The 23,659-nt window shown below is 45.2% G+C and overlaps 1 protein-coding gene and 1 long non-coding RNA gene across 20 annotated transcripts in view; one reads left to right on the top strand and one right to left on the bottom strand.

Annotated features, from left to right (window-relative positions):
- The window catches only part of DCUN1D4 (defective in cullin neddylation 1 domain containing 4), a 78,226-nt gene extending 67,953 nt beyond the window's left edge, over positions 1–10,273 (bottom strand). For 8 of the 17 annotated variants that reach the window (XR_014812429.1, XR_014812427.1, XR_014812428.1 and 5 more), the window contains exon 1: positions 10,130–10,273. Coding sequence is in view for 5 of the 17 variants with exons in the window: in XM_005666642.4 (XP_005666699.1) it covers positions 10,130–10,154 (25 nt within the window). In the remaining 12 variants the exon portion in view is untranslated. Of the gene's footprint in view, positions 1–9,034; positions 9,083–9,145; positions 9,251–9,662; positions 9,850–10,129 lie in introns of those variants that run through there. The other 9 variants (XR_014812431.1, XR_014812433.1, XM_021101204.2 and 6 more) reach the window with 5 other exon arrangements.
- A 304-nt stretch (positions 10,274–10,577) lies between these two features.
- LOC102159502 (uncharacterized) overlaps positions 10,578–23,659 on the top strand; it is a 29,982-nt gene continuing 16,900 nt past the window's right edge. For all 3 annotated transcript variants that reach the window (XR_014812442.1, XR_014812441.1, XR_304839.4), the window contains exons 1-3: positions 10,578–10,892; positions 23,063–23,120; positions 23,367–23,484. This is a non-coding gene — a long non-coding RNA (uncharacterized LOC102159502). The remainder of the gene's footprint in view (positions 10,893–23,062; positions 23,121–23,366; positions 23,485–23,659) is intronic.

The following is a 23,659-nucleotide window of genomic DNA, read 5'->3' as shown; positions in this document are numbered from 1 at the left end:
AGACTGATGTGTGCCTCAGAGTCCTGCCTGACCACGGGCAAAGCAGCTCCCGCCACTGACATCGCCTGTGTCCCCCCTTCAGTCTTTTGGGTCACCTTGAGCCAGGACTCTTGGACTCTGAACAGAGTCCAACCAGGATGGGAAGGCAGACCACTGCTCTTCTCCACAAAGGCCTCTGCCAAGTATCGACCAGTGACAGGTCTGGATGTTAAATTTGTCCAAATTCTTAGTCTCGAGCATCAGAAACCAACTAGCTAACTTAAACAGGAATCTTCCTTTCTTTTTACAGCCACATGTGCGCCATCTGAAAGTTCCCAGGCTAGTGGGAGAACTAAAGCTGCAGATGCCAGCCTACGCCACAGCCACAGCAATGCCAGATCCTTAACTGACTGAACAAAGACAGGGATCGAACCTGCATCTTCACTATGTGGGGTGCTTAACCCACTGAGCAGCAAAGAGGACTCCTAATTTTTTTTTTTCAAGGTTATTGGATAGTTCACAGCATCTCTAGGCAAACAAACCAGAGGAGCAAGCACATCAGCTTCACAACCAAAACAATGCCTAAGGGCATACTGCAGAATGCACTGACACAGCCCAGACCTGCCCACACTGGGACCGCAGCTCCAAGGCCCCTAGAAACAGCTGCCACCACTACCCATCCTCTCCAAATGGCCTCCAGGCATTTTCCATTTCCTCCCACCTCTTACCTTCATCTTTGGAGTCACAACCCGGGGTGGGTGTGTCTGGGCAGCTCTGGCTTTGACAGTAAGAACTCCTCAATCAGAGGAAGAGCCAGGGCCCCAAAGACTAACGGCCATCACAGACACAAACGGATGGCACCCCATCTCGATGGATGCTATTGATACAGGCCAGTAAAGAATGAAAGGCGTCAAAAATATTCACAAAGAAAAATCATCAGGAGTTCCCACTGTGGCTCAGTGGGATAAAAACCTGACTAGTTTGCATGAGGATGCAGGTTCAATCCCTGGCCTCACTCAGTGGGTTAAGGATCGAGCATTGCTACAAGCTGCAGTGCAGGTCACAGATGTAGTTCGGAACTTCCATGTGCTGCAGGTGCAGCCTTAAAGAAAACAAAAAAAAAGGAAAACAAACAAACAAAAAATCCTCAAAGATGAAACTAAAAAGAATCATACCCAGAGATAATGCTATTTAGAGGATGGGAGTCTTTTTCACATCATTTAGTGTTTTACTCAGTATATGAATTAGTATTTTCCAAAACTACAAGCCTACCTTCCTGTTGAAAATAACTCATTAACAGCATCTTCTGATTAAAAGAAAAACAACCCAAATCTAAAGTGGCAGATATTTTGTCTACTAGAATACCAGACATGACAGAAAAAAAGATCCTTAGATCCAAAACAGTCATGCACTGATTGCTAAAATACATGATTCCATTTAAAATGTATTTCAATACTGTTTTCTCCTTAAAACATAAGCTACAAATTATAGCCACAAATATTTTAAAATGTATGTTCTGCTTAAAAGAATAATTATCGCGGAGTTTCCCCTGTGGCACAGTGGCCTAATGTTGCTGTGGAGGCACCTGTTCAATCCCCAGCCTGGGACAGTGGGTTAGGGATCTGGCGTTGCTACAGCTGTGGCGTTAGGTCTCAGCTACGGCTCAGATTGGATCCCTGACCCAGGAACTTCCATATGCCACAGAAAATAAATAAATAAATAAATATTCTCCTAAACTGAATCTCAGAGTAAGAAAAATAAACTATGGAAAGCTATTAACACTAATTCAAGCTGACTGCCTATAAAAAGATGTATCAGCATATATAATGTCAGAGTCTCAGAAAATTCACCTCCAACTAACAAAATTTACTTTCTACATGAAGAAAGCCTTTGAGTGATCTCGATGTATTGTTAACATTAAGAAATAAACCCTTAGGATCAGAATTTGGTCATGATGCAAAAAGAGGGGGAAAAAACGAGGCCTCTGGGCCCCTTACCATCAGACTTGCCAAGCCCTGCCTCAGCCTTCCCCACCTGGGTCTGTTACACACCAGGCCAGGAACAGATATGGGTACCATCACACGCTCAGTCCCTCAGCAAATCGCCAATGCTCTACTCTCTCCTTGAGAATTTCTCCATGCCACAGACATTTTTCAAAACTGATATCTGCATGTATTTAAAAAAAAAAAAAAAACATTATCTAAACTGGTTTACATAGGATGACATTGTCAAAAAAAGGGGGGGGGGCACAGAGACTGAATAAGTGAAAGTGTGTATTCTTGGAAGAAAAATTCAAAGACAATGAAAGACAACTCAGAGCAGGACAGCAGGAGGAAGCATTAAAATTTTCCAGATAATTCACTACCTACTTAAGAGCTGACTGGTTAAGTTCAATTCATTACATATTTGAGGACCTAAGCACAGCATCATGCTGGACCATAAAGTGGGTACTAAGACAGAGTCCCACATCTCAAAGGGGTTATGATCTAATTGGGGGGGAGGGGAGTTCCCTTCATGGAGCAGCAGAAATGAATCTGACTACGACCCATGAGGTTGTGGGTTTGATCTCTGGCCTTGCTCAGTGGATTAAGGATCCAGTGTTGCCGTGAGCTGTGGTGTAAGCTGCAGACGAGGCTCGGATCTGACTTTGCTGTGGTTGTGATGTAGGCCAGCGGCTCCAGCTCCAATTAGACCCCTAGCCTGGGAACCTCTACATGCCACGGGTGCGGCCCTAAAAAAGACAAAAATAAAAATAACCTAAATGGGGAGGGGATGAATAAGGAGACAAGTAGCCATTGTTACATAAGATAAAACTGAGAATAGAAGTAAATAGTCTTTGGATATTCAATGGAGGGAGAGAGAGACTGCTAGAGAGGGAACAAAGAACACAGGGAAGGGAACTTGTCCAGAGGCAGCACTGAGAGCAGTGGGAAGGGAGTAGTCCAGGGGGAAGAAACTGAGCTTAAAAACAGGCTCAACCCGTTCTGAGGAGTCTGTACTTCAGTAAGCAACTGGCAGCCTTCGAGGTTTGGGGGCACAGGAATTATGAGAACAAAGATATTCCACTGGTGATGGAGAAGATAAAGAGGAGCCTGAGCCTGGCAAAAGGATTACTATAAAAGAAAAGATGGATCAGACCTAGAGCAATGGCAATACATACAGAAAAGGCAACAGGCATGGTAAAAGATGCAGCCTCTCTCTTGCTACTGAACAGGGAAAGAGGGGATGAAAAATGTATAAGCTTCCAGGTTGGGTTATTAAATGCACTGCAGTTTCATTAACCAAATGACTAAAATCAATTGGTCTTATTTTCCTCTTTATCTTGGCTACCAGGAAGCTCAGAACCAAATATACGGCCCATTTCTAACATATGGCAGATATTTATATACAGCCTGTAAATCTATAATTTATTTTCTTTCTCTCAACAGGATTTTATGTACATTTAGTAAGTCACCTCTAATTATTTTAGAATGAGGCAGAAAATAAAAAATCAACAAATAAAAAGACTGAGACCAAAACAGAGACAGTTGAACAAAGTCACTGATTCAGGGCTATAACTGTGGGCTGCCAACCCAGTGCATTCTCCTTTCCCTTCTTCCACCCCAGCAAAGTCTCTATACCACAAGAGAAGCTGAAAATGGCAGAACTTTCACCTTCTCTACCCCCCTCACAACTAGCAGTGGCATGAGGTCAATTCGACTCAATGAGATTAAAGGGGATGTCTCCAAGGTGACCTTCTGGGAAAGACCCCTCTGTTACAAGGGAATTTTAAGGAAATATGCCTCTTCCTTTTCTTACATAGGCATGATGTCTGGTGCTACAGCAACCATATTGCAAACATGAGGCAATGAGCTGAGGTTCTTAATAAACCAAAATACAAAGAAGAAAGGACAGGAGTTCCCGTCGTGGCGCAGTGGTTAACGAATCTGACTAGGAACCATGAGGTTGCGGGTTCGGTCCCTGCCCTTGCTCAGTGGGTTAACGATCCGGCGTTGCCGTGAGCTGTGGTGTAGGTCGCAGATGCGGCTCGGATCCTGCGTTGCTTTGGCTCTGGCGTAGGCCGGCGGCTACAGCTCCGATTCAACCCCTAGCCTGGGAACCTCCATATGCTGCGGAGCGGCCCAAGAAATAGCAACAACAGCAACAACAACAACAGCAGACAAAAAGACAAAAGACAAAAAAAAAAAAAAAACAAAGAAGAAAGGACAAAAGGATACAAAAAGCCTAGATGCTTAAAGGACATCGAGACTCTGCACCAGCCTTAGAACCATCTACCTCTAAAATTCTTGCTACTAGACAATACTTAAGCCTTCTTTTTTTTTTTCTTTTTTTTCATTTTTGGTGTCTCCCCACCCACCCCCGAGCATATGGAGCTCCCAGGCCAGGGATCAGATCCGAGCTGCAGTCACAACCTAAGCCACAGCTGCAGCAACGCCAGCCAGATTTTTAACCCACTGCAACCCAGCACTCCCAGGACGCCACCAATCCCACTGCACCACAGCAGGAGCTCCTACTTAAACCGTTTTTGATTGAGTATTGTTACTTGCCAGAAGCATCCTAACTGCTACAACGGAGGTCATCATGAGGTCAGTTTCTGAAATGATTTGTAACTGCTGATTAAGCAAGATTATTATTATTGAGATGATAATAATGCAAACATATATTATAGTCAGGGTAAGGGCTAAGGGCATCTAGGAGCAACTAAAGACAGAAAGAAAAAAGGATACACACAACATTTGAAAAAATGTGACCAAGTGTTAACAGGGGTAGTGTGTGTGTGTGTCTTTTTAGGGCCACACCTGTAGCATATGGAAATTCCCAGGCTAGGGGTCGAATCAGAGCTACTGCTACCAGCCTACACCACAGCAACACAGGATCCAAGCCATGTCTGCGACCTACACCACAGCTCACAGCAATGCCGGATCCTTAACCCACTGAGCGAGGCCAGGGATCGAACCCGAGTCCTCATGGATGCTAGTCAGGTTTGTTACCGCTGAGCCACAAATGGAACTCCCAATAGAGGTACTTCTTAGAAGCAAGAATAAAGGACGAAAAGAGTAAAAGTACAGAAATCTTCTAAAGTGGAGAAAATGAGGGGGACTTTCTTCTCTGCTAACATTATGGACACAATAACCTGAAAATCCTTCCCAATATCCCAATACAGATATTCCTCCACTTAAGATGGGGTTATGTCTTGAGTAAACCCATTGTAAACCGAAAATATCTTAAATCGAAAATGCATTTACAGGTTCCTGTGTGGTGCAACAAGTAGGTCTTCTATTATACGTGTGAAATAATCAAGTCAGTGAAAACAAGAAAATGAGAGTGATTAGAGAAATAATTCTCAGTGTGGTACAAGACAGATACTGTAGGTACAATACCAATCCAAGCTGAATTTTGAACTAAAAGGGTGAAATTGTTGGAAAATTGAGAAAAACTCTCATAATAGTTATTATTGTGTTTATTGAGTACTTACTATGTCCTTGGTGCTGTCCTGAGCATTTAAAATGTACTATTTCATACTCCTCGTAATCCTAGGTACCCTTAGCAATCATGCCCATTTTATAGATGGGGAAGCCAGGGCATAGAGAGTGGAGCTTAAATAACTTGCACCCAAATCACAGAATGAGTGAGAGATCAAACCTAGGCAGTCTATCTCCAGAGACCATGTCCTTGACCTGGACACGATACTAGAATGAAAGAGAAGGCTTTTTACCCACTTAAGAACTGGGAAGGATATGGCCGTGCTGCAGCTGTGGCACAGGCCACAAATGCAGCATAAGCTCAATTCCAGACCCTGGGAACTCCTACATGCTACGGTTACAAACAAAAAGAGAGGAAAAAAAAAAAGTGAATATGCCTAACTTACAGATGACAGCTGAGCCTAGCCTACTTTAAACATGCTCAGAACTTTTTTTTTTAACAGCCACACCTGTGGCATATGGATGAGCCAGAGCCACGGACTGAATCTGAGCCACAGCTGCGATCTACGCCTCCAAATCCTTTAACCCACTGCACTGAGCCATCTTCATGGCAATGAGAGCCACTGCAGTCAGGTTCTTAACCTGCTGCACCACAGTGGGAACTCTTACGTTAACACATAGTTGGGCAAAATCATTTCACTCAAAGCCTATTGTATAATAAAATGTTGAGTATCTCTGGCGATTTACTGAAACCTGTATTGAAAGTGAAAAACAGGAGTTCCCGTCGTGGCGCAGTGGTTAACGAATCCGACTGGGAACCATGAGGTTGTGGGTTCGGTCCCTGCCCTTGCTCAGTGGGTTAATGATCCGGCATTGCCGTGAGCTGTGGTGTAGGTTGCAGACGTGGCTCGGATCCCGCATTGCTGTGGCTCTGGCGTAGGCCAGTGGCTACAGCTCCAATTAGACCCCTAGCCTGGAAACCTCCATATGCCGCGGGAACGGCCCAAAGAAATAGCAAAAAGACAAAAAAAAAAAAAAAAAAAAAAAGAAAGTGAAAAACAGAATGGCTGAGTACAAAAGTTATACGTGTATTAATCGTATATCCACCAATCATGTATCTGACAGGGAGCTGCTGGGGCTGCCGCTACTGCTCAGCAACTACCATATATCATTAACCCAGAAAAAGATTGAAAATCCAAAACTGAAAGCACAGGTTTTTTGTTTGTTTGTTTTTTGTTTTTTTTAGGGCCACACCCTCACAACATGGACGTTCCCAGGCTAAGGGTCGAATCGGGAGCTACAGCTGCCAGCCTACGCCACAGCCACACAGGATCTGACCACATCTGCGACCTACCCCACAACTCACAGAAACACCAGACCAATGACCCACTGAACGAGGCCAGGAATCAAACCGCATCCTCACGGATACTAGTCAGATTCCAGATTTGCTTCCGCTGCACCACGATGCACAGTTTTTATCAAATGCATGTCACTTTAGTACTATCATAAAATCAAACCATCCATCAAGAAGTTGGGACCGCCTGTTTAAAATAGTCAAAAAATTCTGGGTAAAGCTTAAGAAACATCTGTTTAAAAGCATAGCTAAGCTCATAAGAAAATAAAGAACCTTCCAGAGGCCAAAATTTGAACAGGAACCAAAAAACCAAAGCAGAAAGTATAAGGTGATAATGTATAAGACCAAGGGTTTGGGGGCTGGGGGGGAGGGAATGGGGTGTGTGTGTGTGTATGTCTGCCCTTTGGGTTGAAACTGCAAAAAAAGAAAAGAAAATGGAAAGAAATGACTAACTTAATATTTTCTTTAAAAACACCATCTTGGGGGTACCCTGGTGGCTTAGCAGATTAAGGATGCCGCATTGTCACTGATGCGGCACAGGTTCCATCCCAGCCCAGGAACTTCTACATACTGCAGGCGCAGCCAAAAAAACAAAAAACAAAAACACCGTCTGGCTGTCTTGCTTTCAATCTCAGTAATTCACCTTTTCCAGGGACAAATTTCAGTGATAAACACACATCAGAAAGAAAACAAAAAACAAAAAACAAAAAAACATGATCATGTTACATATTCACATACCGCAAAGAGTGTCCTGGATATTCCACCAAAAGCTTAAATAAAATATAAGATAGATGTAAATCTTTTCCTGATAAAACCACACATTGCCCAATTTTTCAGCCATTATGAAAAGAATGATCATTCAATCAAGTACTCAAGTTCAGTATATTTGTAACCATACTAGATAGTTTCCAAATCTTTGGACTTCTTGGTAAAATTTTTATCATTAGGGTCATTATAATACTCTTCTAGTGACCATGCTACCAGTAGTTTCATACCTAATACATCACATAAAAATAGTCTTGTCATCTCTGAGCTAATCTGATGGCATCTGCGTTATAGATTTTGGAGTCATGGCATACAAATGGTAAAGGGAACTGGCAAAGGATGCAATAATGTCTTGAGAGTCTACAGAGCGACAGGATTGGTTCTAATATCAAAGAACAAAAACACACGAAAACTTAAGGTCCTCCACTGAGTTTACCTTCCTCTAATCTCATCTGCTTCCCATGCTTCTTTGAAAACTGAGAACATCATATATTCCCTTCATTCATTTTCACATTTTCACGCTGGTTTAAATGAACGGTTTTAAGTCCACTCTCAATTCTATTAATCCACCTCCAACACTCATTTCAAGACCATCTTTTTTCAAAAAGTTCCCTTATCCTTCGGCAATGCAAACGGCTCAAGAACTACAAACACATAATTTAAACTACCTCCACAAGGTTTACACGGGTCTCCACTGCTTTCTCAGATTTATAAAAGACTGAACCTTTTAACCTAGTGTTTACATACATGAGATGCTACAAACACACACCATCCTTTTGACTGTGTTGCATCTTGCATGTTTTTCCATAACTTACGTACTAGATGGTTCAAGATAAGCATTTATTCTGCAAGTAAGGCCACCAAATGCAGGGGGAAATAACCAACTTGGGGTGTGAGGGGGGAATGTAGAGCCCAAGTGTGAAAGGGCTGCGCTTGGCTTGATTCTCCCCCACCCGCTGACACAGGGAGAAAGTCCCAGGGAACAGGAGCGCCTCCTCAGAGCGCGCTCGGATCCGCCGGGAATAAGGCACCAGTTAACAGAGCTGGAAGGCTCCGAGGGCCGAGCTGCATTCTGGGACTCGTTTCCACAGTTACCCACGTGCACCCAATCCAACCGCGGCCCGGACTACAAGTCCCAGAATTCTGCGGGACTGCCTTCCCCTTCACACCCGGCGACTGGAGCCAGACCCTAAAGGAAACCCCTAAAGCGCCCTCCCTCCACGCCTGGGAGAGGTCGCGCCCCTAGGGCGCTGCGCTGGGCCTGTGGTCCGACTCTCCTGACAAGGAACCGGGTCCCGAGGCACCAGCCTCCACACCTGACGACCAGAAATTAGACAACTGCGTCACAGACTGCCAAATCCACGGACCGCCAGGGACCCTACCACCACCACCACCCACATACCGCCCCTGGCCTTCAGGGTCCGACCCCTCCGGGTCCTGCCGCGGAAAGCCCGCAGCGCGCGCCTCTGCCCCGCCTCCCAGTCCCGCAGGCAGAGCCCGCGCCAGCGCTGACCTCGCTTCCCGCCGCTCCGGGGGAACCGCGGCCAGCGCACCTCCCCCGCCCCCTCCGCCCCGCCCCCTCCTCTCCTCGCATCCCGAAGCTTAGGGCTCCCCCTCAAGGTACCCTGCCCATAATCTGGGGGAGGATACACCTCCCCCAGTCACGGAGTCTCACATCTTCCCCTTCAGCCCCGCGCGGACCGAATCTGGACAAGATAGTCTTCTCCCTGCCCCGGCCCCTCCCAACTAGCTCTTCACCCCCACTGCACCTCCGCTACCCCTGCCCCCATCCGGTCACCCCAAACCCTCCCCACCTCCTTCCTCTCTTACTCTCAATTACCCTATCTTCCCAACACCTGCTCCATCCTATTATCCCAACGTTTGCCCCCCTCTCACCACTCCCAATTACCCCTCCACGCTTCCTATGGCCCTCCCGCCCGCTGGACTCCCCAACTATCCCATCACACCCCAATCCCTCCCACCATCTCGCTTTCCCATTACATCAGCTCTCATTTGCTAGCCCGCCCTCTTGCCCCGCTCGGCCGCTGCCCCCAATCCCCCACCCCATTGTTTCCCCCCCCACCCCTGCCATCCAGCCCTTCTTCCCATTGTCCCCGCCCCCGCGCTCCCCTAGCACTCACCCGCCTTTCTCACAGCCGCCCGCACCGCTCAGCTCCTAGGAAATCCTCACCCCTGCGCCCCGCTCTCTCGCTCGCTCCCTCCCCCTCTGCCCCCGCCGGTACCAACCCCCAGCCCTGCTCGCTAGCGCCCGCCGCCGCCTCCACCTCCATTCACCCCGGACACTCTGGTCCCGGCCCTTCATCGCACGTCCCGCCCCCCCTTCCCCCAACACTGTAATGGAGCCAGTCCCCACCCCCCTCACCTCCGCCCTCCCCCGGCAGGCCGGCCCCTTCCCCCCACGCCTGCCCCCGCCCCGCGCCGCCCGCAGCGTCACCGCCCGCCCCGGCCCCGGGAGGGGAAGGGGTGGCTCCCGGGCAGGGGCTCCCGGCTGGTTTCGGGACAGGAGGCACGGGGCGGGGACTGCGGGAGACTAGCGGAGAGTGTTAGGAGCCGCCCGGCCCCGGCCGGCTCGCTCTCTGTTACTCACTGACAGCGGCGGCATCCGAGTGCATTTTCGGGCAGCTCACACCCCGCTCGCCGCCCCGGCTCCCGCGCTCGCCTCGCGGTCCCCCCACCGGCTCGCCGCACCTCGGCTAGGAGCTGAGGACCCGCCGCCAGGCACTCCCGGCCCGCCCACCTCGCCTCCTCCATAGGCTGAACATCAGCTGAGGGACCGCCCCTCCTCGGCTCTCATTTGACAAAAGGAGTGCGGAGAGCGCCGGTCTAGAGCTGGCAAAGAGGCCCCGCCCCCTGAGCTCCAATGCGATTGGTCCCGGCGCCTCGTCCCCGTAACGCCCCTGGTGGAGGCCATGCTCTGGAATAGCAGGTTGGACCCGGCCGCTGTCACTCAGCCCCGGGGGTCCGAAAGCGCGTGTAAAGTCGAGGCTGGGGAATTGGCCCACCTTGACCCTGAAGCCCCGCCCTGTGGCGGGTGGGATTGGTGGAGCCCAGACCAACCGAGAAAGATGGGTCCGCGTCTGAAACAAAGCACGCGAAGTGTTTTCCGAAGAACCGAGAAGGGGAAAAGCAGTTGGGGCAGCTTGTGTCCCGCTGCAAGGAGTAGGAGAGTCAGCTCTTCCCTTGCGCCCCACGCTACTCGTCGGGATCTCCTGTTTGTCGCGCACGCCTCGGAAAGGCTTTCTGCAGGAGCTGAGTCCTCGCTGAACTTCGACTGAGACTTCTCTTGCTGTTTCCTACAGCTAGAACCTGGATAAAGAATCGACGCATCTTCATTTACAGCAAACCCTCTGGTGAGGAACAAATTCTTTCTTGTACAACAATCCATCCTCTCCCCTTTTTCGAAATGCACTTCTTTTCCAGAGTCAACACACTTCTTTCTTCATCACAGATGGGCTATTCTAAAGGCTTCGAATGCTTCATTGTCGGTGATACACTTACGCGCGCCCCAGAACTCAGGCAGGAAACCAAGGGCCACGCTTTGGGCTCAGTCTGGCAAGCGGCTGGTTCAGGGGCCAAGTCACTAGCCCTCAAAGGACAAATAAGCGTTAGCTAAGTGAGCCTAAGTCATTGACGCTAAGAAGCGGTCCGGAAAAGCAAAACTGGCTGTTATTTGGTGGAGGACGACGTTAATTTAGAAGACTTCTGACCATTGAATTTATTAAGTCAGGAATTCGCATCATTTTCATGAGTGCCGACCATTTTTTTTAAGACTTTCAAACCCACTCGTCATACTCACCGTATTATTGTAGCAGAAAAATATTTTGAGATATTAATGGAGGACCTTTCCCTCCAACCCCAACCACAACACATATACCACTTCTCTGTGTGCCATCCCGCGGCCAGGGCATCCTACTCCTCCCGCCTCGGAGAATAGATGACACCACAAATAACTGATAACAAAACAGTCGTTTTGATTTTAGACTTATACAGCCAAGGCTTTTGAGTTCCAGGGTTCTGAAATTTCGGTTTCAGATCATGGCCTTAAATGTTGTGGGCAAAAACAAGATATTTGAAAGAACAAGAACCAGTTTTTCCACCACACATCACTCCCTTTATAATGTGCTGCATCCCTTTTAATTCCTAATGTCTCATTAATACGTTATATCCCTATCATTTTATACCTGTCACATTTCTATTATTCATACACTTATGAATCACTTCATCAGTCATAGAATCTCATAATTGAACCCGAATTTATCCACTTCTGGTTCAATTCAGGCAAGACAAAAATCTCATCTCATCACTGGTGACATTCACCCTGACAGAGCATCAGCTGGGCCCTACAGGGATGGGTAGGTATCTCTGGACTCTGAAATAGGTAGTTCCTTTTTGGGCAGGTCTAATTCTAAGAATGTCTGTCCTTGGAGCAGAGAAGTTACTCCTGCTTTCTTTATCCCATTTATGTGTTCAACCTATTCTGTGTCTAGGAAAAATTATTTGTAATTCATACAAGTTCATAATATTTTGTGTATATAATATTTGTATGGCTTTTTTACTGCTTATGCTACTTCAAGGCTGAGACACATGTTATTTTGCGCAAAAATGGACTTGCTTCTTGACACTTCCGCATTTTTTTTTTTTTGTCTTTTGTCTTTTCTAGGGCCACACCTACTGCATATGGAGGTTCCCAGGCTAAGGGTCTAATCGGAACTACAGATGCCAGCCTACGCCAGAGCCACAGCAACACCAGATCCGAGCCTTGTCTGTGACCCACACCACAGCTCACTGATCCTTAACCCACTGATCGAGGCCAGAGATCAAACCCACAACATTATGGTTCCTAGTCGGATTCATTTCCACTGCACCACGATGGGAACTCCAACATTTCTACATTAAAAAAGGCCACACTTAATTTGCTTTAGGTAGTTATATGCTATCTTAATTTATTTGCAGAAAACTGTATAATAATGTATATAAAGATTAATCTACATGATGGACCTGCCAGGTGCTTTGCGTCAGTTCCCAACACTCTACTGGCACATGGTGTCCATGAATATTTATAGAATATACAACCTTAGTTATTTTCCAGCATCACTTTCAGCTGGGTCAGTATGATTATTTTCAAGTAGAAAACAGATCTAGAGAGTAATTTACACAAATCTTTCTAGTGAGTTGGCTATAGCCTGAGAATTGAGAGGCAAAGCTCGTGGTCCACTAAGCCTCCCTCCCCCCCATGTTTTATGAATAATGAAACAGGTATAAATAAATGGCTGCATAATATTCTGCAGATATTACCCTATCATTTTAATAATCCACAAGATTATAAACCTTTGAGCATAGGAAACTTGTATTTATCTTTATGTTCCTAGTACCTCGTGCAGTGCTTTCAAATAGTTATAACTCGTGCCTACTTAAAGTGAACTGAATATCGACTGTAAGGTGTAATTTTAGATCTGGAAGGAATCTTGGTGATTATCAGATCCAACTTCTTCATTTTAAGAATATGAGACTTGAGGTCCAAAAGGGTTAAACGCATAGTCCCAATCACTCAGCAAGCTAATAACAAAGCATTAATTAAACTCGTTTCCCAGCTCCCAGACCAGGTCTTTACCTAGCACCACATTATCCCATAGCAAAGCTTCAATTCCAAAGATGGGTAGGCAACTCTCTCTTTCCATCTGAGCGTTATTATGTCAATCCACTTCACATTCTATGCTTCAGAGCTAAAATATTGCTTCCTTTTGGATGACGTTCAGTACAGAATCTTTTTTAATATGTAATACATTTCCATTTTATCTCATTGGTGGCTTTCCCAAATAACTCAATCCCTGTGGAGATGTTTACTGAGATAATAATATTACACTTCTATGCATTTATACTCAACTCCTTGGAGAAACAAGTTAATAATGGTCTTGGGACTGTAGTGAGTAGAGGTATTTGGGAAGATAGTCTTTATGCCATTTGGCTTCACCCAGTTACTCTTCTAAGGTAGTATTAAAGCAAGTTACTTTGTGTTGACTGATACCTAATTTAATTGGAATTTCTTATACCATATTAATTTTAATCATATATTTTTAAGTACCTGAAGCCTGGATTTTAAAAAAATTTTTGTTTCTTTTTTGGTCACGCCCATGGGACATGGATGTTCCCAGGCCAGGGGTCAGCTCCAAGCCACAGCTGCAGCAATGCCAACTCCTTACCCACTGTGCCACAGTGGGAACTCCTAGATTAAAATCTGATATGGAAAAAATTTGCCGTGGAAAGGACTAGTAAGAAAGAACAGCCGTGCTCTTTAATAAAATTTTAAAACTTTCTCACATATTCCATGATTGCTTGGTTTTCCTGCATGTGTTAGGGTTGGGGTTACAGAATGGAGACTAGCCTAGTCCTCGAGACTGAAAGAAAGATGGATCTGCTCAGACAAATAGATACATGTGCCCCTGTGAGATTTGAAGAGAATGGGAAAACATTTCAGGGAGGAATTACAGTGGCAGAATGTAGATTACAGTGGCAGAATGTAGAATTCCGCTAGTTACGTGATGTCCAACTAAATGGGTTTCCATGATATGAGAAAGTAACCATATCCAAAGAGATTAGGGTGGTTCATTTCTCCAACCTGATAACCAACTGACAGTTTGTTGATCTAAATGATGACGACTGGGAGTTCCCGTCCTGGCGCAGTGGTTAACAAATCTGATGAGGAACCATGAGGTTGCAGGTTTGATCCCTGGCCTTGCTCAGTGGGTTAAGGATCTGGCGTTGGCGTGAGCTGTGGTGTAGGTCGCAGATGTGGCTCGGATCCCACGTTGCTGTGACTCTGGTGTAGGCCGGTGGCCAAAGCTCCAATTCGACCCCTAGCCTGGGAACCTCCATATGCCACAGCAGTGGCCCTAGAAAAGGCAAAAAGACAAAAAAAAAAAAAAAAAAAATGATAACGACTTTTAGCATTTCCAGGGGGATAGGCTCTACTCTTATCGTGCCTTGGTTGTCAGTTACTCCACGTGACTTCACAACACCCCAATGGCATACAAATATTGTCCCCAATTTACAGATCAGTTAACTGAGGCTGAGTGAGTTTCAGTAACTTGCCACTCAGCTAATAAGTAATAATGCCCCTAAGTAACCAAACTCGCTGTGTTATAATGTTTGCATGCTGGGCTTCCATCCTTTTCTCTTCCTAGTCGGGTTAATATATGTCCTCCATACCTGAGAGATGTATGTAGGAGGATATTATACTATAGATATGAATGTGCTTTTCAAAGATAGTTGTAAAACCTGGCCTCTTTCTAGAGTTGAATACCTAGCCACTCAAGCTGCCTTTGTAGATCTGTATTATGAAACACATGAGTGAGAAAGATTATTTCTGGGTATTACGTCTTTCTTATCTGTTATCCTTTTGATCTTATTTCAAAGGTAGCGATCTACTTCATGGCATATTATTAATGAGATTATTTTCCAGAGTATCAGATGAGGTTCTGCTGAATGTAATAAATTCTTTGCTCTGATGTATCAGGGAGAGATGGGGGGCAGCCTGTCTTCAGCCTGCTGGAATGAACCTTGTAACCACTGAGGCCTGTACTCTTGAGAAGCAGTTTCAGTTCTCAGTATTAATTACATGTGTCCAGTAACATATGTTGCTTTCCACATATATACATAGAACAGTTTTGCAAATAGCCACTTGCCAGATGCTACTAGAGTAATAAAAATGTCTATTTTTGTCTCTCTATACCTGTGTGTCCTCAGATCCCAATTATCAGGTTAAAAGAAAAAGCATAGAAGGAGGCATTTTCCTCATTGTCAGGAAAAAGGAGTCTCTCCTCAAAACTGGTAGTAACTGACAAGCCAGAAATGTGGTGGAATTTGCCTTCTGTCTTACTTTACTGCAGTTTTCCTCACATCAGCTTCTTTTTCCCCCACCTCTCTTGCACTGGCAGCCAGGACATTAACTATTCAACACAAGCAATAGTCACTACAGGTTACTTCGTAGGATTGATATGCTTGTGTGACTTAAAATGCACATTTAGGAGACTTCCATTTTTTCATCAGCCTCCATCAGAGCTGTAACATGTCTCCCAATATTAAAAAAAAAAAAAAAAAAAAAAAAAAACTAAACAGATGGAACTTTCTGGAACCACCTCTACATTGGATTTTTTTTTTTTTTTTTTTTTTTTTTTTTGCCTTTTAGGGCTGCACCCACAGCATTTGGAGATTCCCAAGCTAGGGGTTGAATCGGGACTACAACAGCCACAGCCACAGCCACCAGGATCCGAGCCATATCTGTAACCTATACCACAACTCATGGCAACACTGTATATCCTTAACCCACTCAGTGAGGCCAGGGATCAAGCCTACATCCTCAGGGATACTAATTGGGTTTGTTACAGCTGAGCCACAGGGGGAACTCCTACAGTGGACAATTTTTAAGCCTCAGGAGTACTTGTACCATTTTATTTTTCTGAAGCAGAATTTAGGCTTTCTGGAGCCAGATGGCCTGGATTAAAATCCTATTGGTTCCTCGTATGCCCAACAGTGAAAATAGTAGGATCTACCTCATAGGAATGTTGGGAGGATTAAATGAATGAATAAATTCAAGTAAAGAACTTAAAAGAACCTGGCATATAGTAATGCTCAGTAAACGTTAGTTACCGTGGTGAGTGTAACACTTTCCAGGACTCAGCACATTCTCCCCGTCCCATCCAGCTTGTCATCCCGAATCTGCCTTTTCCTCGAGTCCCTTACTCCGCAGTCACTATGCTCTATTATATGGGCTTCCTTCCTCCCTTCTAGAGTCTGCAGTGAACACTGAGTTCGCTGAGAAGAATGTCTTTCGCTAAGACAGGCCACTGATGCGCAGTTAGCCGCTTTTGGAACTAACATCTGAGACTTTATACAGTAAAGAAAAAAATGAGAACCTGTTATCAGTGCCCCTTGTTCAGACTCTTTAAAAAACTTGCTTAATGAGGAGTTCCCGCCATGGCGCAGTGGTTAATGAATCCGACTAGGAACCATAAGGTTGTGGGTTCGATCCCTGCCCTTGCTCAGTGGGTTTAGGATCCGGTGTTGCCGTGAGCTGTGGTATAGGTTGCAGACGCAGCTGGAATCCCGAGTTGCTGTGACTGTGGTGTAGGCCGGTGGCTACAGCTCCAATTGGACCCCTAGCCTGGGAACCTCCATATGCCGTGGGTGCGGCCCTAGAAATGACAAAAAAAAAAAAAAAAAAAAAAAAAAAAAAAAACTTGCTTGATGAAAATTGATACTGGAAGTTCAAAATCTATCTAGGAAATTCCTGTGACTATAGGAAGACAGTGTCTGAAACAGGTAAACAGATTGTCCTAAATTACAGGGGATTCTGCATGGATAGAAACAAGATGCTGTGTTCCCATAATGAATAATTTTTCTGCCATGTACTTAGATGTAATACTGCCTTTCCCGAGAGCCACAGTTACTGGCATAAAAAAATTTTAAATCAGCTATACTAGAGGCAAAGACACACCTGTCTTTAAGTGTGACCCTGGGACCAGCCTGAATGAAGACTCAAACCCTACCTACCACTTAAACCCTTGAATAGGCATTAAACTTGTCAGGGCCTCAGTTCCATCATCTGTAACAAATGGGAGTAATACCTTCAAGGGGTAAAAAAAGGGCTAAATAAGATAAAGTGCATAAAAGCGTTTATAAAAGGAGGAGGGAAACAGGAAGGAACGCTTGAGCACCAATTATGTGATGTGATCTCCTATTTCTATGAGAACCAAATGCAGTCTTGTGCGGTGCAGTTGGTTAATTTTTATGCTTGAGACTATTTCAAGTAAAAATGAGTCTGTGTTTTTAAATTTGTAGAAAATCCTGGTTTCTTTGTGTAGCAGCCATCATAGAGAGGTCTCGGAAAAACTAAGAATTTTTCATGTACACTGAGATTTGACATCAGTGTTTCCATTTCTTTTCACAATCCCCTTTTTTTTTTTTTTTGCCTCTCCTAAATATAGAGAAAATTTCATTTATTTTTAAACCTATTTCTAACCTCCAAGATTCCTTGACACATGACTGTTACGGTGGGCTTAATTAGCTTTTTTTTTTTAACCTTTTTCTCTAGCCCAACTGTAGGATGCTTAAACGGACACTTTTCTTTTTTCATCCAGGGCCTTTTATTTTATGGCAATCACACCTGCCTAGGGATTGAGCAGAATATCTGAATAAAAATGTATTCATTCATTACCACATGTCCTTCTCTGCATCAGGTATTTTCGCCTTAATCTCATTGGGCTAATCAAGTCCTAATGATGTCGCGTTAAATTCAATCACAGGAGGTATCATTTCCCAATAGAATCTAAACAATGGATGACCTTTAGAGGGACTTTCATAAATAGAGTATTGCTTCAGATACTCTAGCTAGCAGGGGATGGACAGAAAGGATAACCATTTTTCTGGGACAAGGGCTTCTGTGTGTTGTCAGACTCTTCATTTCTCCTCGCCTTTTCTAGGCTGCTTCCATGTATACAGTGTCTTTTTACCATCCCTCTCAGGGCAGTACAGGAGGCCCCATCCATCTCCATGCGTCGTGGCTGCTGGAGAGCCGAGCATCTCATTATGGCAAAGCAAAGCATTCTGGGAGAGTGGATGGAGAGGCAGACAGCGGTAGGACATGGGGGAGGGAAGAGGAGGGTGGGCACCGTGGAAAAAACATGCCCACTTCCTGGGTGATGACATGTTGTGGAAGTACTAACTTCCTTTTTAGAAAGGAAGAGGATGGAGGATGTCAAAAACCTGTGACTAAGCAGATTCCAGCCCCTACAACCTGGTCACACCTCCTCAGCCGCCCCACACCTCCCAATAGTCACACCTGAACCCCTCCTGAGGCTCCACAGGAGCCATGTTGGTGAGAAGAAAGCAATGAATCCAAGCACTTTAAAAAACAAACAAACAAAAAAAAACAAAAAACAACTATGGTTCCAAAATAGAAAAGAATCTGGAGACACACACACACACACACACACCACTGACACAAAATTCAAAACTCTGCTTCTGACTAATCTGAATGCTTATATTTCCTTTGTCCCACTGTCTTAGCCAAAATCAGTTAAAACAAATGTCCTTAACATTTTGGGAAGCACAGACTCCCTTTAAGAATCACTGAAGGGAGTTCCCTGGTGGTCTAATGGTTAGGACTCTCACCCCCGGGGCCTGGATTCAGTCCCACATCAAACTGGCCGCACACCACAGCCAAAAAAAAAAAAAGAAAAAGAATCATGGCAAATGATTCTCTCAAAGGCCTGAAATCCACCTATGCCTACCCCATCAGCCCCCAAATCCAGCATTCCTAGATGAGAGATTCATCTGAGTTGACAAGTATTTCCTTTAGGGACTGGTCCGTGGCTTTCAGTAATTTCGTTCTGCTCTGTTAGCTTTCTTCCAGGCAGGCTGACTCAGATGATGGGAAGATTGTGAGGGGAGTGGAAGGCCAGGTGAGCGGGTTTCAGGCTGTGCAGCAATGGGGGGCAGCATTTTCAAGGCAGTGTGGAGGTATCCGAGCAGAAGAGGAGATGCCAAAAATAAACTTCATCTCTTTCCAAAGTTTGCTCACTTCCGGTTCCAAACTGGGTTGCCCTTAAAACTGCTCTTTCTGTAGCTGCCCACACCCAGACTCTGGGCCCTACCCTGACTCAGTCACCCTGTGCCTCTTCTCCCCTGTCACTGTTTCTCTCCCCTCTCCCAACCTCCTCCCCCATATCCCCACCCCAGACCCCATCAGCACCCACTGAGCACCAGGCCTCCCAGCCACCCTGCCCCCACCCCACGGTCTGGTCGGTTTCTCCTGCAAGTCCAACCCTGAGCCCCTACAACTGTTTCCATTTTTATTCTTCATCCTTGCATCTCACAAGCACTTTTTCTGGCTTCAGAGCTCTCTGACTACACTCCTAGTCTGTTCGAAGCCTTCATTCAAATTTTATAACTTCAGCTTTGGGAAACATTTCATTGAGGAATATAAATACTGGCAAACACTTAAGTACCACTTGCTTGGCACCAGGTACTGTTCCAGTGCTTGTATTAACTCACTGAACCCTCCCAAAGATCCCATGAGGTAGAAACTTTGGTTAAACACATCTTACAGGTGAGGAGACTGAGCCACAAGCCGGTAAAGTAACTTGTCCAAAGTCATACAGTTTAGTGAGCAGCAGAATCAGGAGAATTAAACCCACACAGACTGGCCTTGGCTTTGGATTGTGTTTGGGGGAGAGTGTTTTTTGTTTTTGTTTTTGTTTTTGTTTTTGTTTTTTTGGCTACATCTGAGATATGTGGAAGTTCCTGGGCTAGGTATTGAACCCATGCCACAGCAGTGACCTAGGCTGCTGCAGTAACATGGCCAGGTCCTTAACCCACTGAGCCACCAGGGAACTCCTCAGAACTATGTTTTTAATCACTATGCTATGTTGCAACTTTGTATAGTGTTTTCCAGGGGGCCACTTACCCACCCTATACCTCCTCCCCCAACACACACTCTAGGACCTTTGATGTGAAAGCTGTACGTATTTTTCTATTACCAGCAGGCAGTCACACCTAGCAGAGTTCTAAGGGTCTAGGCAAATGTCCTGTGTCCTCTCTGTCCATCATTCATGGTAACATGAAACACAGTTTCCCCACTTCTACGGTATGGAATTTTATTCTCTTCCCTGTGAAACAGATCTAAGGATCCAGCAACAGGACCACATGTTGGGCCATGCAAGAGCAGGGCCCAAAGTAGCAGAGCATTGTTATAGAATCGCCTCCAAACTGTGCCACTTGTCCTGCCACTTCCCCTTGGAAGCCTTCTCTCCCTCTTCTATTACCCCCCCAACACCCCCAGGTACCCGGAGCTCCCATTGTGGTGCCTGGTGAATGACCTTCCTGGGCAGACCATTCCCACTTTCAGGACAAATCTCATCCTTAGGGAGTGAAGGCAAACCTCACTGATCCCCAGTAGGAACAAGACTGGTGAAGATTGAACTGAACTTAAACCACATCCTTAAGGAAACCACAGAGGGGTTGCTTGAACAATTGGAAGGGGAAACCATGACTCATGTTCATTGCAACACTATATACAATAGGCAAGACATGGATAAACTAAATGTCATTGACAGAGCAGTGGCTAAAGAAGATGTAGGTATACACAATGGAATATTACTCAGCCATTAAAAGGAAAGAAGTAGCGGCATTTGCAGCAACATGGATGGATCTAGAAATTATCATGCTAAATGAAGTTAGACAGTGAGACACCAAGCTTATATGCTATCACTTACATGTGGAATCAAAAAAAAAAAAAGGATACAATGAACTTCTTTGCAGAACAGATATGGACTCACAGACTTTGAAAAAGTTAATGATTTCCAAAGGAGACAGGTTCGGGAGCAGGGGTATGGGCTGGGGGTTTGGGATGGAAATACTGTAAAACTGGGTTGTGATGATCATTGTACAACTATAAATGTAATAAAATTCATTGAGTTAAAAAAAAAAGAAAACAATTGGAAGGGGAGCAGACAGGCACCAAGAGGTTATTGTACTTAATGATCATGGGAAGGGTTTAGGGTCAATTGTGTGTAAGAACCTCAGGCATTTTAGCATCAAAAAAGGGAGGCATTTCTTTTTTCCCTGCCTCTCTGAGTCACTTTCCCGCTATTGGAGCAAAACTGTCCCCCACGCCCACCACCAGCACCCATGAAAAGTACAGTCATCCCTTGAATTATGCCCCCTGTCCCCACCAACGCCATGGCCCCCTGTCCTTGCCAACACCATGCTGTTGAAAATTTGCATATAATTTGACTCCCCCAAAACTCTACTGCTAATAGCCTACTGTTTATGTTTTTGTTTTTGTTTTTTGTCTTTTTGCCTTTTCTAAGGCCACTCCCTCGGCATACGGAGGTTCGCAGGCTAGGGGCCTAATTGGGGCTATAGCCACCGGCCTACGCCAGAGCCACAGCAACTCGGGATCCGAGCCAAGTCTTCAACCTGCACCACAGCTCATGGCAATGCCGGATCCTTAACCCACTGAGCCAGGCCAGGGACTGAACCCACAACCTCACGGTTCCTAGTCGGATTCGTTAACCACTGCGCCACCATGGGAACTCCCCGTTAATAGCCTACTGTTGACAGGAAGCCTTACTCATAACATAAACAGTTGATTAACAAGTTTTGCATGTTCATGCTGTCTTTGTACAATAAAGTAGGCTAGAGAAAAGAAATTCATATTAAGAAAATCATAAGGAAGAGAAAATACCTTTACAGTACTGTATCAATAAGTTGATGCCATCTGTCTACAAGATGAGTTTGTTTTTTCCTATATTAGTATTGTCCTATATGATACAAAACACTATAGACATTATATATATCACTAACATTAGTCATCAAAAAGGAAAAGGTAATGTGAAAAAGAAATTCATATTTATTTATAGGTATAATGATTCATTCATCAGTAACAGAAGCAGCAATACTATTGCTTCGTAGTAGTGTCATGTAATCAATATGATTGCCTCCCAGTAGCCCAGCCTATACACTAATTAATGAATCATTATAAAATCCTTAAGGCTACAGTATCACAGTCATATTTATAATGCAGTGTTGGGAACATTGTTTTAAAAAAAATACCTGGAGTTTCCATCGTGGCGCAGCGGAAATGAATCTGACTAGGAACCATGAGGTTTTGGGGTTCGATCCCTAGCCTCGCTCAATGGGTTAAGGATCTGGTGTTGCCATGGGCTATGATGTAGGTCGCAGACACAGCTCGGATCCTGTGTGGCTGTGGCTGTGGCCAGCAGCTGTAGCTCCGGTTGGACCCCTAGCCTGGGAACCTCCATATGTCTCGGGTACAGCCCTAAAAAGCAAAAAAAAAAAAACAACAAAAAAAAAAACCACCTGTAATGATAGGCTGATATGTGCTTCCTCTAATTATGAGAGAGAGAAGCATATTTTAAGGTAATGTAATTCTTTGAAAGCAGTTATAAAACAGAAAACTAATACATTATAATTTTACATTAACTTTTATAAGTTCCACCCACATATGCCTATGTAAGGATAGGCTGTCCACTTCAGTACAAGTGTTGCTGATGATGTTCTAAGCATACATTTTTGGGAGTTCCTGTTGTGGCTCGGTTAACGAGTCTGACAAGGAACCATGGGGTTTCAGGTTCACTCCCTGGCCTTGCTCAGTGGGTTGAGGATCCAGCGTTGCTGTTAGCTGTGGTGTGGTTTGCAGACACGGCTGGGATCCCGCGTTGCTGTGGCTCTGGCGTAGGCCGTGGCTGCAGCTCTGATTGGACCCCTAGCCTGGGAACCTCCATATGCCGCGGGGAGCAGCCCAAGAAATGGCAAAAAGACAAAACAAACAAACAAACACATAGAAGTGGACCTGCCCAGGTCAAACTGTGTTTTCAAGGGTCAATTGCAGTGTATAGACTCCATGATGATCAGCCTAATTCACACACACAAGAGATGCTTGTACTTGGGACTTATATTGATTATCAAAGCTTACCTGTCCACCGTCTCATTTCTTCAGATCCTTGTGGATGACCGGCTTGCTGTTCTTGGATGAGCTAATTCAGAAGAAAAAATAGGTGAGTTATCATGGTACCCCCCTTGTAAAGATATTTACACTTAAAAAAAAAAAAAAAAAAAAAAAAAAAAGACTTCTAGTCAATGAATGGCTAGCATACTAACATCCTTGCCCAGCCAGCCCCTCCTCCCTCTCTCTGCCCACAGTGCCATCTCTACCTTTCCCCCTCTGCATAAAGCTCACCTCCATTAAGCTTTCCCTGCCTGAGGCTGCCCACGGTCATGTCTCTTCCACTTAACACCTGCAGCACTTCAACAGAATTTGGCAGGAGGAGACAGAACCAGAACCAGAAGCAGAACATAGGGAATGGAACATTGGGCTGGATGATCTCAGAGATGAGCTCAGCTCATTCCCTCGTATCCCAGGTGAGGAAACAAAGAAGTGACCAGCCCAGGGCAAGCCAGTGGCTGCGTGGGGACCATCTGGAGTTGTTTGTGCCCAGTGTCCCTCTTTCACTAGAAAGAGCTTCCACGTCTTTGGGGGGCACTGCTCACCCCAGCATTCATCAAACAGAGCTCCCAGAGGAACTGCAGACATAGC

This window comes from Sus scrofa, chromosome 8, assembly GCF_054392235.1.
Source record: "Sus scrofa isolate SSC_HxYL_T2T_F1_AM1 chromosome 8, Sscrofa_HxYL_maternal_Yorkshire_Landrace_v2.0, whole genome shotgun sequence".
NCBI classification, from domain to species: domain Eukaryota; kingdom Metazoa; phylum Chordata; class Mammalia; order Artiodactyla; family Suidae; genus Sus; species Sus scrofa.
This window is presented reverse-complemented; position numbering and strand designations above follow the sequence as displayed.